Genomic DNA, 14,367 nt, shown 5'->3' with positions numbered 1-14,367 from the left:
CCCAAAGCACAGAGCATTCATTGTAAGGCTTTCTGCATGGCCCCATGAATTTCATCACATTTTTGGAGGCTTTCCTGCATAGAGTGGAGGTTCCTGGAGTTCAGATACATTTGGCTCACAACAGCACTTTCGGGGGCTAATGACAGGGAACAGACATCTGCTGTAGTCAGGCGTCTATTGGTACAGCTTCCAAAGAGGCTGTTTCTCTCCCAGTTACATGGCCCCCGTCTGTCACCCTACTTGTCTTATTTGAAAGACACGAGCTTGTTTCATGGGACTGGTAAAGCAATGAGGAAGTAGAATGGAAAGCTGTGGCACAGATCTTGTAGACAGAGAGGGTGTGTGGCGGCTTTCCTTACAAAGGATGAGCTCACTAGATTGGCAGCCATCATTTTGTTGCTGCCCACAAGTGTCTGAATCCTTCAGACAAACTCCATGTGATTCCTATTGCAGGTCAGTAGTGGGTGTTACAGTAAACTAGGGAAAAAAATGATGGGAACCTAAAACGAATAAGGAAATTATATAGTTATGTTCAATATAAAGTAAAAATAAACAGCTGAAGGAGATCTTCCAAGAACATTTTGTCCATTGTAGGCCAGGGCAGTGGTTTCTCAAAACAATGTGAGCTTGTCTCATCTATTTCTAGTGAGCTCTTGGCTGTTCTTCACTGTTGGAAAGTTACTTCAACTATGAAGCTTTTGAGATGCTGATAACCCAGATAAGTCCACTGTATATTCCTTGTTCAGTTTTATTTCTTATAAAATAGCTATTGAAAAATCTAACAATGCAGGGTACTTATTAGTCTTGTGCAATGTGTCGTCTGTGTTGCAACACTAGTCATTGGCAAAGCAAGGGAAGAAGCTTGGGGTCAAGTCCATTAGTATGAGGGGCTCAACTATAAATCATACTCAGGGATATTTATGCAAACTGTTTTCCCCTATTACTATTTATAAGTAATGTCATTGTTGTAATTGTTGTTGTTGTTTTCTATTTTTAGATCTCTGTTTCATAAAAAAAAGGTTGCACGGCAGAATCTGGCTTGATATGCAAAGGTCTGACTGACTTATCAGACATTGGGGCAGTCACACGAAGATCATTATATAAGTGTTTCCCCCCAGTGGCAGGCTCCTTCATGTGACCAGTCACGCAGTGATTCCAAATCAAGCATCTGACCATTATGCAAAGAATAGCCAGCATGATTGCCCTTCTGTCCTTGTTACTAGGATTTTGGCCTAAACATCTTATATGTAAAATATACAAAAAAAAAAAAATCCTTTCCCTATACCTTAATTATCTGGGAGGAGGATATAAAAGAGGAAAAAGGTGTGCAAAGTTTTAGAATCATAACAGGTGGTGAGCAACCTGAAAGGAAAGATCAGGCTGTTCAGACAGAGCTGGGCTTTGGTCAAGAGGGTTATTCCAAGCTGGTAAAGTATTTCCAAAACCTCCAGATTGGGGAAGGTTTGTTACCTGACCCGAAGGATATCCGTGTGAAGGGAGAAGATCTGGAGCTACTAGAATGGACTGTGGTGGTGTACCCTCGCAACCAGTGTGGGGGGAGGAGGGTAATCTGTCCCAGTCCCTCTTTACTCCAGCCACAACGCGAGGGGAACTGGGTGAGACACCCATGTTGTGGCACAGTTTGTGCCATGAGGAAAACCCCACTGAGGCCCATGACCGATCAGGAGCAATTTGGACCGGCCCCTCAGTGAGAAGTGACATCAAAACGCCGGATGTCAAGGTGCAAACTTACCACCTTTTACCTGAGTTAAGCTTAATGGACCCCTTTGAACCTGTTGAGTTGGATTTGTTAAGCAATAAACAAAGTCATGTTAGATCTTCTGAACGGCCTCCAACTCTTCTTCCCGCGCGAACACAGGGGTCGCCCTTGGCAGAAGACGAACGTCATCACAATAAGACTGGCCAGTGTCAATAAGAATCAGTAACCCTATTCAGGCATTATAGGCTGAAATTGGGGAGGTCTGCAATAATGGTGTAAAGTAAGAACACGTTAATTTCTGCCTCAGTGTCGCCAGTCAGACCTTTGCATGTGGAGTGCATAAGTCTGAAAAAGAGGTTGCAAACATCTTTGGTTGAACATATTCCAGAAGCTAAATTGGGTGGGAGCTGATACAGCAGGGCTCGTAATCATGGGACTTAATTGTCAGACTCCTTGTCAGATCTTCACATTCAACATGCAAATGTTTTATTAATTTGGGAGAATATCTGAGGGGACCTATCATGTGCATGTACCCATCCCTGCCATGTTTAGAGTCCTCCCCACTTCCTGCTAGCAATACGTACTTCAATGGGGCTAAGTGTCAGAACCAGAAGAAAGTTCTGAAGAATGAGCTGCTTTCCTAGGCTGTCTAGAACAGGAGGGGAGAGAGCAGGAAAGAAAACAAGGGAACAAACTTTTCTGTAAGCAAGTAGGACTTTTACACTGAATTTCCTTATAGGAATAGTCCTTCAAGGACAACAGGTTCCAGAGTTCCTTAGTTGTTCCTGGTACTTCCTGGGTAGGGCAGTTGACCAGGAGCAGGAAGAAGCAAGCAGGCATTTTAATGACTGGGGCACTGAGATCTGAAAGACAACAGGGCCCAGTATAGCTGAGATGCTAAAATTTCTGAGATTTGTAGAATATATGTGTTATGGCCTTCCTCACGACTCACAAAGGGAGGTCATCACGTAACTTTAAAACCCTTCACTCTTCTTTACTGCCACCAACCATTCCTTAATGAATAAATCATACAGCAGGCCAGTATAACTTTTAAAAATAAAAACTTGGTTTATTGAATACAAAAAGAAAGGAATGGTAAATCATTGTTAAAGAAATAATCAATTACTGTTTCTCAGGCACTAGCTCTCACAGACTCTTTCTCACTGACACTAAGATTACATTAACTCGCAGCTCAGACACTCATCACTCATCACTCATCACTCATCACTCATCTCTCATCTCTCATCTCTCATCTCTCATCTATCTCCTATCTGACCCACTCACACCTCACACGCACCTTATATATCACAGCTCCTCCCGCCTCTGCACCACCCTCCGCCCTCTCATTGGCTGAGATTTTCCCTCCCAGCTGTGACGGACAGGTAATGCTATGGCTGACCATAACAATATGTGAGCAAAAAAATAAATTAGGCATCTGGTTCCTAGAATGCATAGACAACTGACAACTGGAGAGACAAGAAGAAAGTGCATGGAAGCAGAGTTTTGCTTTTCCTTGTCCCCCACAACTCCATGTGCCCTCTTAAAATAAGCTTCTTTGGAAGGTCTGGTGAGGTAACGTGCTTGGACAGTGTGAAGCATGGTGTAGGAGTTTCAATGGGAAGATGGTTTTGCCGAAAATCAGGTGGATGCACTTTATGTCACTGGAGCCCTGCCTCATTTGAATAGTTCCTCCTTTCCTGGAACCCCCATGTGCTCTGTTCTATACCACTGAAGAGTATACTCTGACCTTCCAGAAAGTATTTTCAGGAGGTGAAGGGGGAAGCTGTAGGAGAGAGTCAGTGGGCATGTCCTATGTGGGAAGTTTCCATTCTCAAAACTCAGCTTTCAAACCCTTGCTTTGATGGGCTGGTTCATTTGTTCATATCCTAGCTTAATAAGCTGATGAGTCAGTAAGTCTTTTCCTTGTGCACACATCCTTTTCATGCAACCTGAAGTTACACCAGGAAACATCTAATTTACCACAGTTTTTGGTTCAGCAAAACAGCAGGCTGTCGTTAGCTATGTCAGAACTTATTAAATGAAGATACAATGATCCGGACAAGGTCAGTACGTGTACCAGATTTATTCAGCAAGATGAACCAAGCCCAGAAAAAGATGTTAAGAGACAGCTTGTGACTTGAAGAGATAATGCTTGACTAATGAAAGCATCTGAGTGTCACAACTGGAGTTTCTTTGACCTCACAGATTGTGCAAATTTGCTTGCTTTGTTTGGTAATTGGTCTAGTGGCTATTTCTAATGTCTGTTTCTGAGCCAAGGTGAAGAATAGGTTTGAGATAATAGTTACCGTCAGATGAGCTAACTTGGAATTATAGGTCAACAAAATAAATATTTTGGAGAAATTTTGACTCATTCTATTTCAAACCAATGGCCAAAACAGTCTTGCATAGTTAGACCAGCATAGCACTAATGGTATAACCTTTGGAAGTGAATTGCCTCAGGTCATATCTTGCATGTTGAGTTGCTTGACTCCATATTTTATTTATTTATTTATTTATTTATTTATTTATTTATTTATTTATTTATTTATTTATTTATTTATTTAACTTATATGCCGCCCACACAACCCGAAGGTCTCTGGGTGGCTTACAGCATTTAAAATACAATAAAAAGGCAAAATTTTGCAAAATAATTAAAATGCAAGAGATAACTGTCTATAGTTTTGGTTTCTCGTTTAATTTTACTAGTGTTTTCAGGGGATATTGATTTTGCGGAGCTGGGTTTGGTGAGGTAATTTTTTTTTTTTGTCAGAGTTAACTGCCCAGTGTAGTGCTTGTCGCTACGTTGGGTGATTTATAAATATTGGAAATAAGTAAATAAATATAGTAGTTTCCTAACTTGATGCAATTGGCTCCCAAAAGTTACACTGTTATCATTATGCGGGCATAACTGTGCAAGAAGATTTGGCCAATGATCTAATGATTTAGCGGCAAATCATGAATCAAAACCTTTCATGTTTAGGATGGCGCTTTCCTTCTAGGCATTGTTTGTGGGCTAACTCATACATAAAACTGACTGAGGGCATGGTTATGCTAACAATAAGAACTGATGTTTAATGTTGGCTTAATGTAAACTTGTTTGGAGATCTCATTACTCATTCTTAGCTTATTTAGGATGCTGAAAATTAGAGGGCATGGGTGGTGTTTACAAGCAAAGCTGTCTTATTGGATTGGCACTGATTCCTCAGAAAGAAAATTGAAACTAGTAGGGCAGCATTGGTTTGAGTAGCATAAGGGGGGGGGAGGATTTAGAATTGTTGACTTAAAATAGGCTGTGCTTTATGTGAGCTGCTGTTTTGTGACAAACAGTATGTATTAAATGGGCAGTAAAGTATTTGGCCTTGAGAACTGGGGAGGTTATGCATGTTTTTGTCTCTTGGCTCCTGTGAAAAGTCAGGGATCATAAATAACATTACTTAGAAAAGCTGCAAATTCACTAATGGTTATTCATTCCCTGTGAAGTTTATTTCCTATATTACATTTATGAGTTATATATTCTATTTATTTCCTTGGCCAGGCACCTTTCTTGGCTACATTGCTACCCTTCTCAGTGCCAAAGATGAGGAAGGAGAATGAACTACTCCAACCCTTACATAGGGTGAACAGGTTTCCAAACAATCACTCATATCTTTAGTGTCCATTTAACACATGCTGGTTGTAACAAAACAGGTTCTCACACAGATGTGCAAAGTTCTATACCTTGGAAAAAGAAACCAAATGCACAGTTTCAAGATGGTGGATACTTGGCTCGGCAATACTACATGTAAGAAGGATCTTGGAATTGTTGTAGATCACAAGCTGAATGTGAGCCAGCAGTGTGATACAGCTGCAAAAAAGGCCAATGCTATTTTCAGCTGCATTAACAGAAATATAGGTAGTCTCCAAATCAAATGAAGTACTAGTTCCCCTCTATTTAATATTGGTTAGGGCTGGTCATGACTACTATGTCCAGTTTGTGACACCAGGCCTGAAAAAAGGATACAGACAAACTGAAACAGGTTCAAAGGAGGAAAACAAGGATAATCTGGGGACAGTATCATATTCTTAAGCCTTATGAGGAAAGACTGAAAGAACTTGCCATTCAAGAGAAAATTGGACAACCATCTCTCATATGTACTTTGATTTGTATTCCTACATTGAGCAGGGAGTTGGACTTAAGACCATCAAGGCCTTTTCCAACTCCATTATTCTAAGATGCAATTAAAGTGAGAGGCTTGTCGTAGTCACCAGATTTCCTAGTGGATATATTATTACATAGTCACAACCATGCTAGCTCTTATGCCCAGGGCACTTCTCTTTATTCTGTTTGCATGGCTACTGCTTGTGTGGGTTGAATGGTGATACACCTTAGCAGGATTGTTCTGGAAATGTACAGCTGAAGCTGAAAACAAATGTAATCTATTCATGTTCCTTTGTAAACCTGGTGTGTGGAGATTCCTGTGTTGATACCAGAGGGGCTGAATTTTCAGGAAGCAGCTGTGAAAAAGAAGCCTGAAATGATATTGGATGAGATGTTTATTCAGTCTATTTACTTACACATGTGTGAGAAACCGAAAGACTAAGGCAGTTTACAGTTTAAAGTAATGGAGTTACAGTTCAATCAATTCTTTATTTACAGTCCTTAGACCTATCATACAGAGAGGTGGACAACACAGATCCACCCAGTATCTGTAATACGTAAAAACATCAAACCTAGACATAAAACAAACAACTATACAACAAGTATAAAATGAACAAATATACAAACAATTCAAAACCCTTCATACCAATACCAGAGTCAAATACAGTGGTGCCTCGCAAGACGAGTGCCCGTTTAATGACGAAATCACATTACGACAAAGTTTTTGCGATCGCTTTTGCGATTGCAAAACAATGTTTCCTATGGGGGAATTTTGCTTTGCAATGATCGGTTCCCTGCTTCGGGAACCGATTCTCGCAAAACGACGATTTTCGGCCAGCTGATCGGCAGTTTCAAAATGGCCGCCAGGTAAAAAAAAAAGGTTCCCCGCTCTTTTCTGGGATGGATTCCTCGCTGCACGGGCAGCAAAAATGGCCACGCTATGGAGGATCTTCTCTGGACGGTGAATTTCAAGCCCATAGGAATGCATTAATCGGGTTTTAATGCGTTTCTATGGGCTTTTTTATTTCACATTACGACGTTTTCGTTCTACAGCGATTTCACTGGAACGAATTAACATCGTAATGCGAGGCACTACTGTATGAGGAAATTTCTGAAACTCGAGAATTGCCAGACAGAACCCAGCCACCTTGTATGATACCTTACTATCCCTATCTGAGAGGAGATACTCAAGTCTAGTTTTCTCTGATTGGCCAGGGATGTTTTCAGTCAATGGGGTAATAATCTGATTTTGCGCTACTGCATAATGTGGGTAGTGGAAAAACATGTGCTCCATGGACTTGACCTCGCCAAGGGAGCAGGAACACAGCCTCTTAGCAAGTGGGACATTCTTGTACTTTCCTTCAAACATAGCAGAGGTGAGGGCAGCACACCTTGCGAGCACAAAAACTCTCCTAAACTCTTTTACTTTCAGCAATGTTAGATAATTAGCTGGTTCTATAACATTATTAATATAGGTCCTTGCCACAGTGTTTTGTAAGCTGGAAATATCTGATTGGTGCTCAGTATCCTCAATTCTTTGCTTAACAAGTTTTTTGGGGCTTGGTATAATCCATATAATAAAAGGACATGGGGATGGACACCAATATTCATCATATAGCTCTGAACAGATATATCCCAGATCAATTGGAAGTTATCAATGAATATCACGGGAAGCAGCCCTTGAGGGATAAGATAGGCCTTCAACCATGTGTATATAGAAAGGATGCTAATCCAGGCTTCTACTTTTAGGCCTCTGTCTCCAGTCTTATCCTGGAATTTGTGGCACAGTTGGGGACCTATAAAATGGTTCTTAAAAATTTGGATTGTACCTTTTCCTGAGGTGCATTGACTGGCCTAAGAATGACCCATAAAGTTGCAGTTTATAATTATGAAAGGGGATGTGTTTCTGTCTGTCAGTTCTATATCTAGTGATCCCCAACCTTGGGCCTCTAGATGTTCTTGGACTTCAACTCCCAGAAATCCTGGCCAGCGGAGGTAGTGGTGAAGGATTCAGGGAGCTGTAGTCCAAGAACACCTGGAGGCCCAAGATTGGGGACCACTGTTCTAGATCAAGGCTGGTCAAAGTTTGACCTTGTAGACCTTAGACTTCGACTTCCAGCATTCCTCACCATTGACTGGGCTGGCTAGGGCTGATGGGAGTCACAAACCAAGAACACTTGGAAGGCTGTATTTTGCCCACCTCGTCCTAAATCACGAAACAAGGCATTTGAAAAGAGACATGCATACTACCCCATAGGGCCCTAGGGGTAAGAATCTGGAGGTTACTGGAGTTTTAAAATACATGTCTACATTTGTTCTATCAAGCAGTGCACACACTTCCATCTAACACAGAGTGAAGCCAATTTGAAGCCAGGGAGGAGGAGTCAGTTGGGCAGATTTATGGGACTGCCTTTGCAAGTAAGGAATGGGCATCCCGCTTCTTCATGGTGCTGAAGAAATACACAAGGAGTAGGTGTGCCTAGAAAGCAAGAGGTTGTGGCTTCACACAGAAGGGTGAGCACAATATATATCCAATTCCTGACATCGTTTTAACTTTGCTTGAAGGCTCTTTATTAATTACTTAAATATGCTTAGAGGGTAGTGCACTGATTAAAAACAATATATGACACAATAAAAGCAGCACAACATTATAAAAACTAGGAAAAGGCATCAAATACAATAGAACATACAGAACTGATCAATTAAAACTGCTTGATAAATAGAAAGGTTCTGAGCCGGTGCTAAAAAATTGCCATATTGGCATCAGTTAGGTCTCCATTGGAGGAGTATTGCATGTTTGGCACATTGCTGACACATAAGTGGCACAAGGTCGACGAAGAAGATCTTTCCCCTTTGTCTTAAGTCACAGCCAGCCTTGCATGGGAAAATTACATTTTGTATTACAATGGCCAGTACAGTATGTATCTGCTACCATATTCATTAGGCGTGCTGGCTAGCAGTTTCTAACAGTTGTAATCCAAACATAATATTTCCAAGCTGTGAGGGAGAGGAACTCTTGCAGATATCTTTTGTAATGCTATGCAATGAAGTTACCTAATAAAAGTGCAGGAGAAATTTCTGGGACAGAACAGCCAAAAAGTAGCCAATTGCTCCCAATGTAACTAATGTATAGGGTGTTCCTTCTTTCTTCCTCTGAAACAACCATAAATTTACCTCGTGGTCTTGAAATAACTGTTGCTGGTATATAATTATATACAATTATTAGCTCAGTTTTCATTTCCACAGGACTCAGAGCAGAAACGGTGCCCTTGCTACTCCTCAGTCACACACAGGGCCATCCCGCACTGTCCGACGGTATCCAGCTGCAAATAATGATCACCTAATATCCAATGCTTTGCCCAATGGGAATGGATTTGAACAGAACAACTATGGGCCACGTGCAGCGTATCCAGAGACCTCTTCATCCCTCTGGGGTAAGGTTTGAAGGATGACTCAAATGGTTTTTTGTTTGTTTGTTTTTGACAAAGAGATGTTTCTGACTGCAGGCTTTCTTCAGGTGTAAGAGGAGGGCACTCCATTAGGTAAGTTATGTAGGCATTTTGGAGCTCCATAGCCCAAAAATCTTTTCTGCTCTGCTGTGGAAAAATGCCAAATCACAGTTTCTTATCCATTTGGAAGGTCGTGTTATGTATATGAGACAAGGACGTCAGCATAGAATTTCCTGGAAAACCCTGAAAAGGATCGCCAGAAGTCAGAATGACTTGACGGCTCATTATTATCTTTTAAGGCTAGGCAATGTATTATCCTATAGCTTTTCTGTGTAATTTAGCTAAACTCTTGTTCTGAAAATAAAACCATTTTCTTCTTCCTCTTTTATTTATTTTTTATTTTATTTATTCTATTTATACCCCGCCTATCTGGTCATTGCAACCACTCTAGGCGGCTTACAACACAAATATAAAAACAGATACATAAAAAAAATAGTTTTACACAATTAGAGAAATTCTACAAGATGGGAAGAAGAACAGAATAAGTCATTAAAAAAAAGAGGGGAAGAAAATTAGGAATTAACTGGGGGGGGGGGAAAGGCCTGCCTAAAAATCCATGTTTTCAATTGGTTTTTAAAAATACCCAGTGTAGGGGCCACACAGATCTCGGGAGGCAGATTGTTCCAGAGGCGAGGAGCCACTGCCAAGAAGGCCCGGTTTCTTGTTTTTTTCCTTCCGGGCCTCCCTCGGCGTCGGGCTCCTCAGCCTCACCTCCTGACTCGCATGAGTGACACGGGTAGAACTAGGTGGGAGTTTTCTTGGTGAAACACATTTTAATTTGATGCAGATCAGTGTTTCAGTTTTTCATAGGCTGATACTGAGCATTTTGCCATCTGGATTCTTTTCAATGTGACGGACCACAGCTACTTTAGGATGTGCAGGCAGGGGAGGGATAATGCCTTCCCTCAGAGGTGTCTGTTCCACTAGCAGACAGACATTGTTGAATATGACCTGGTGAGTTTTGGCCTATATGGAAGTCTTGTTCCTTTCACCTTATTTGTCTCCATTACTTCCAGCTATGGCATGGGAAAGTAGATTGCTTATCAGCCCTAGCACAAATTAAACCATGCTCTAGAGCCTGAATCCATCAGTTCCATCCATTAGTACCCTCAAGCCATTTTTCAGTCTCTTTCCCAGACTGGCCTTTCTGTGGCACCCACATGCTGCTCCAACATTGCTGTCAACTTCTCCGATAATCTTGACACCTCCTTCTTCATAATTGTTCTCACCAACATTCTTCTTCCCTTATCTCAGCAGATTGGCTTAAATTTTTTTGGAGCTAGAAGTTAAGAATAATATGCAGTCCCTGTGATTAACTTGTTTTTCCTTTCAAACATGTATGCCTTAACAATCAGACTTTAAAAAGTGAACCCATGTTTGTCTTCCAGTGAACAATCACAAAACAGAGCACACTGAATGCAAAATATGGAGGGCAAGAAAGGTACAAGCACGAAACAGATGTCCTCACCTTACTGCTTCTCTATATATTCAGAACATATTGGTCCTCCCCCCCTTTTTTTAAGATAGAGGAGTGGAATGCAACTACATGTGCTTTACTGAGACATATGGGTGGAAGGTATTATTGTATCCAAACCTCCCTTCAGAGTAGCTTTCCCAGTCTCCATCATTTAAAAAAAAGGAAAAGGAATGAGGACAGACATACAAGGAGAAAAAAAATCTTTTAAATACACAAACACCCCATATATCTACTGCTGGATGTGTGCTTATTCATTTCCTTTTTTTCACTCTTATTCGCTCCTTAAAATGTATGTTTTATTCACTGTATAATCCCTATAGTTTTTCACATTAACAATATGTGTGATTACTTTTTGTGTTTCCTATCCTTTGATAGGAACCACAAGCACATCCTTTAAGCTTAAAATTTTTTGAAGCTCATTCTTTAAGCGTAAAAAATGATGCTTTTACAAAGTTTGTAAATATTTTATATTGAGAACATTATGTGAAGTAGATGCAAGGAATAATAATTTAAATGAAGGGATTAGGAAGAAGGATGAAACAAACAAACAAACAAACAAACAAACAAACAAACAAACAGAAAAAGTATCCAGACATGAAAGCAACAGTTGTTTTGTGTCAACTAGAAGAGAGAAATGGCGCACAAATCACTGTTATATGAGTGAGACCAAAATCCAAGCTGCACGTGTCACCATTTAGAAAGGACAGAGGATGTGATCAGAATCAATACCAAAGGGGTGGGGGAGAAATCTAATCCTTTGCTCTCATCATATATTCCCAGTCCTGTTGGGGGCTTTTGAGCCTGAAATTTACTCAGGAAAAGAATCTCCTATTGAAATGAATGAAAGGTACTTGGCTCAACCCCTGCACAATATTCCAGCAGAGAGCTAAAGGTTAAAGCCCCAACACTCTCCTCTCAAAAGAGGTTTCCCACACTTGCTTTTGGCTAAGAAAAAAGCACTGGGGTGTGGTCATGATATATATATTAACATTAAAGTTAACATGCAGTTCAACCTAGAGAGACCCACAATCTGATATGAACAGTTTACAGGTAGAACTTGTTGACAGCATAATCCTTTTCCATGCATGACCCCCCCCCAACTTGCTCAGTCACCTTTTTATTTAATGATGTTTCTTCTCTTTTCTTTACAGGTGTCAACCTGACAGAAAAAATCAGGAAGATAAAGATTGTCTTCACTCCCACAATCTGTAAACAGACTTGTCGGCATGGCCGCTGCTACAATAGCTGTGAGAAAGGGGACACCACCACCTTATATAGCCAGGGTGGACATGACCATGACCCCAAATCCGGCTTTCGTATGTGTGAGTCTTCAAAGATGTCTGACCATATCACAAGGTTTATTTATCTTCCTCTGTTACTTTTGTTAATGACTGGCAATTCCCTAAAGAGGAAGCATTCACAGCAGGATTAGAACATGCAAACACCCACTTGCCTGAAAATTAAGCAGTCTTCTTTGATATTCGTCCTCTTCTCTCCGGGACAATAATTCAATTACAATTACCCTTTTTGTCTTTACTTTGGATATAAAAATCTCTGGTTTTCTGACAGATTGTCAGCCAGGCTTTCAGCGTTGCAACATTTCTCTTTTGTTAGGGTCAATTCACTGCTTTCTTTGGCATCAGCTTTTGGGGCTGATCCCCTACACCTAATTTCTTCCAATCCCTTCCTTTCACTTGTGTGGAAACTAGAAGAGTTGGCTGAAGCTTTTAATGCTGTTCTTAATTATTAAGGCAGTTGAAATATTTTCTTTAGATCTTGATGATGCTGTAATTGTAGAGGAAATTTCAGTGAACTTGACAGAACAACCAACTCTCCAGTGCTGCAGGGAAGTCTTAGACATCCGTTCCCATTATCCACATAGCCAGTGCTGATTGCTGCTATGTGCTTTCAGGTGATTTCTGACATATGACAACCCTATGAATTAGTGACCTCAAAAAGGTCCTGTCCTTAACATACCTGCTCAGGCTTTGTAAATACAAGACTGTGGTATCCTTTGTTCAGTCAATCCATCTCATATTTACTCTTCTTCTCCTGCCTTCAACTTTTCTCAGCATTGTCATCTGCTCCAATGAGTCTTGCATTATATCAATATGCCCATGTATGATACCTCCAGTTTAATCTTTTTTGTTTCTAGAGAGAGTTGAAGATTGATTTGATCTATCACCCACTTAATTTATTTTTCTAACATTCCTAATATGCGTAAAGCTCTCCTCCAGTAATGTATTTCTAATGCATCAATAGTTTTATGTACATTTTAAACATTCTGCATATAAAGTGAACAAACAGAGAGGTGAGATATTTATCTGTCTGATACCTTTGCCAGTGTGGAACCATTTTCTTTCATATTCTGTTGTGGTATACATGTTTTAAAAAATAATGATCCATTGGTGTTTGTGATCTACACAATCAAAGTTTTTGGTGTAATTTATGAAGGATAGACTATTTTTCTTCTGAAATTCTTCATGTGTTCCAGTAGCCAATATATATTTGCAGTATGATCTTTAGTGCTTCTTCCTTTTCTGAATCTCACTTGAACACCTGGCATTTCTTGCTCCATAGAGGTGCTGCGTTACCAGACTACGCCAGGGGCGTAATGGTGAAGTGAACTGCCCAGAGATTAAACCAAACAGACACTGTTGTGGTGTTGAAAATATTATTTACATTAAAGTCCATATATACAGGGGTAAATACAGCTTCTCTTGGTCTTTATACAGTCCTGGTCATCCACAGTAGTTCTTCAGTTAGCAATGGTAAATTACAGTTTTCAGTAACCAAAGATTGTTACCAATGTAAATAGTCCAGCATCCACGAAGTCTTCTCCTCTCACCACGGAGATAGTCTTCTCCCAGGATCTTCTCCTTGCAATGCAGCAAGTCTTCATCCAGCGATGCAGTAAATACAGTTCTCAGCAACACAATCACCAGCAACACAACAGTACAACCACCCAAACTATCCAACAGCCCAACTACCCAAACTACCCAACAGTTTGTCTCTGTAAGCTTGGCTAGCTTTATTCTTAGTTTCTCCAATCAAATTGGTTGTCCCACAGCTGCCTCGATTAACTCAGCTGTGCTCCTTTGTTACATGTTGCTTACTAAATCTGATCCTGTAACAACTTATCCACTGAATTGCAATGAACAATTCCCTAGGTTGACTTTGAGACCTGTCAATCTCCTCCAATTGTTTATAGCAATTCTGTTACATACATTGTACATTGCCTTGAACATATACAGAGTTCTTTTTTACATTCACATACATACTTTATATCATTCCCAACATTTCACATGCTTTGTTATGTTTAGTTGGCCCCAATACTTTTGTTAAACAATCAGCTTTGTTATTTTCTGTTCCACAGTATACCAGTTCAATTAAACCATTTTCTATACTTTGCTTTACATTTTGGTACCTGATATCTGTGTGTTTAGATCTGCTTTTTACATTTGGTGAGTTTGCCATTTGTATGGCAGCTTGATTATCTTCAAAAACCTTTATTTGTGATTTT

General features: G+C 40.3%; 1 protein-coding gene across 1 annotated transcript in view; it reads left to right on the top strand.

The window, feature by feature from the left end:
- Window positions 1–14,367, top strand: part of LTBP2 (latent transforming growth factor beta binding protein 2) — a 171,812-nt gene that overhangs the window by 52,742 nt on the left and 104,703 nt on the right. Inside the window, exons 4-5 of the mRNA XM_020793875.3 lie at window positions 9,105–9,292; window positions 11,996–12,166. Of these exons, the coding sequence (XP_020649534.3) occupies window positions 9,105–9,292; window positions 11,996–12,166 (359 nt within the window). The remainder of the gene's footprint in view (window positions 1–9,104; window positions 9,293–11,995; window positions 12,167–14,367) is intronic.

Source organism: Pogona vitticeps, chromosome 1 (genome assembly GCF_051106095.1).
Source record: "Pogona vitticeps strain Pit_001003342236 chromosome 1, PviZW2.1, whole genome shotgun sequence".
NCBI classification, from domain to species: Eukaryota; Metazoa; Chordata; class Lepidosauria; order Squamata; family Agamidae; genus Pogona; species Pogona vitticeps.
The sequence above is the reverse complement of the archived record's forward strand: the minus strand, read 5'-3'. Positions and strand labels throughout refer to the sequence as shown.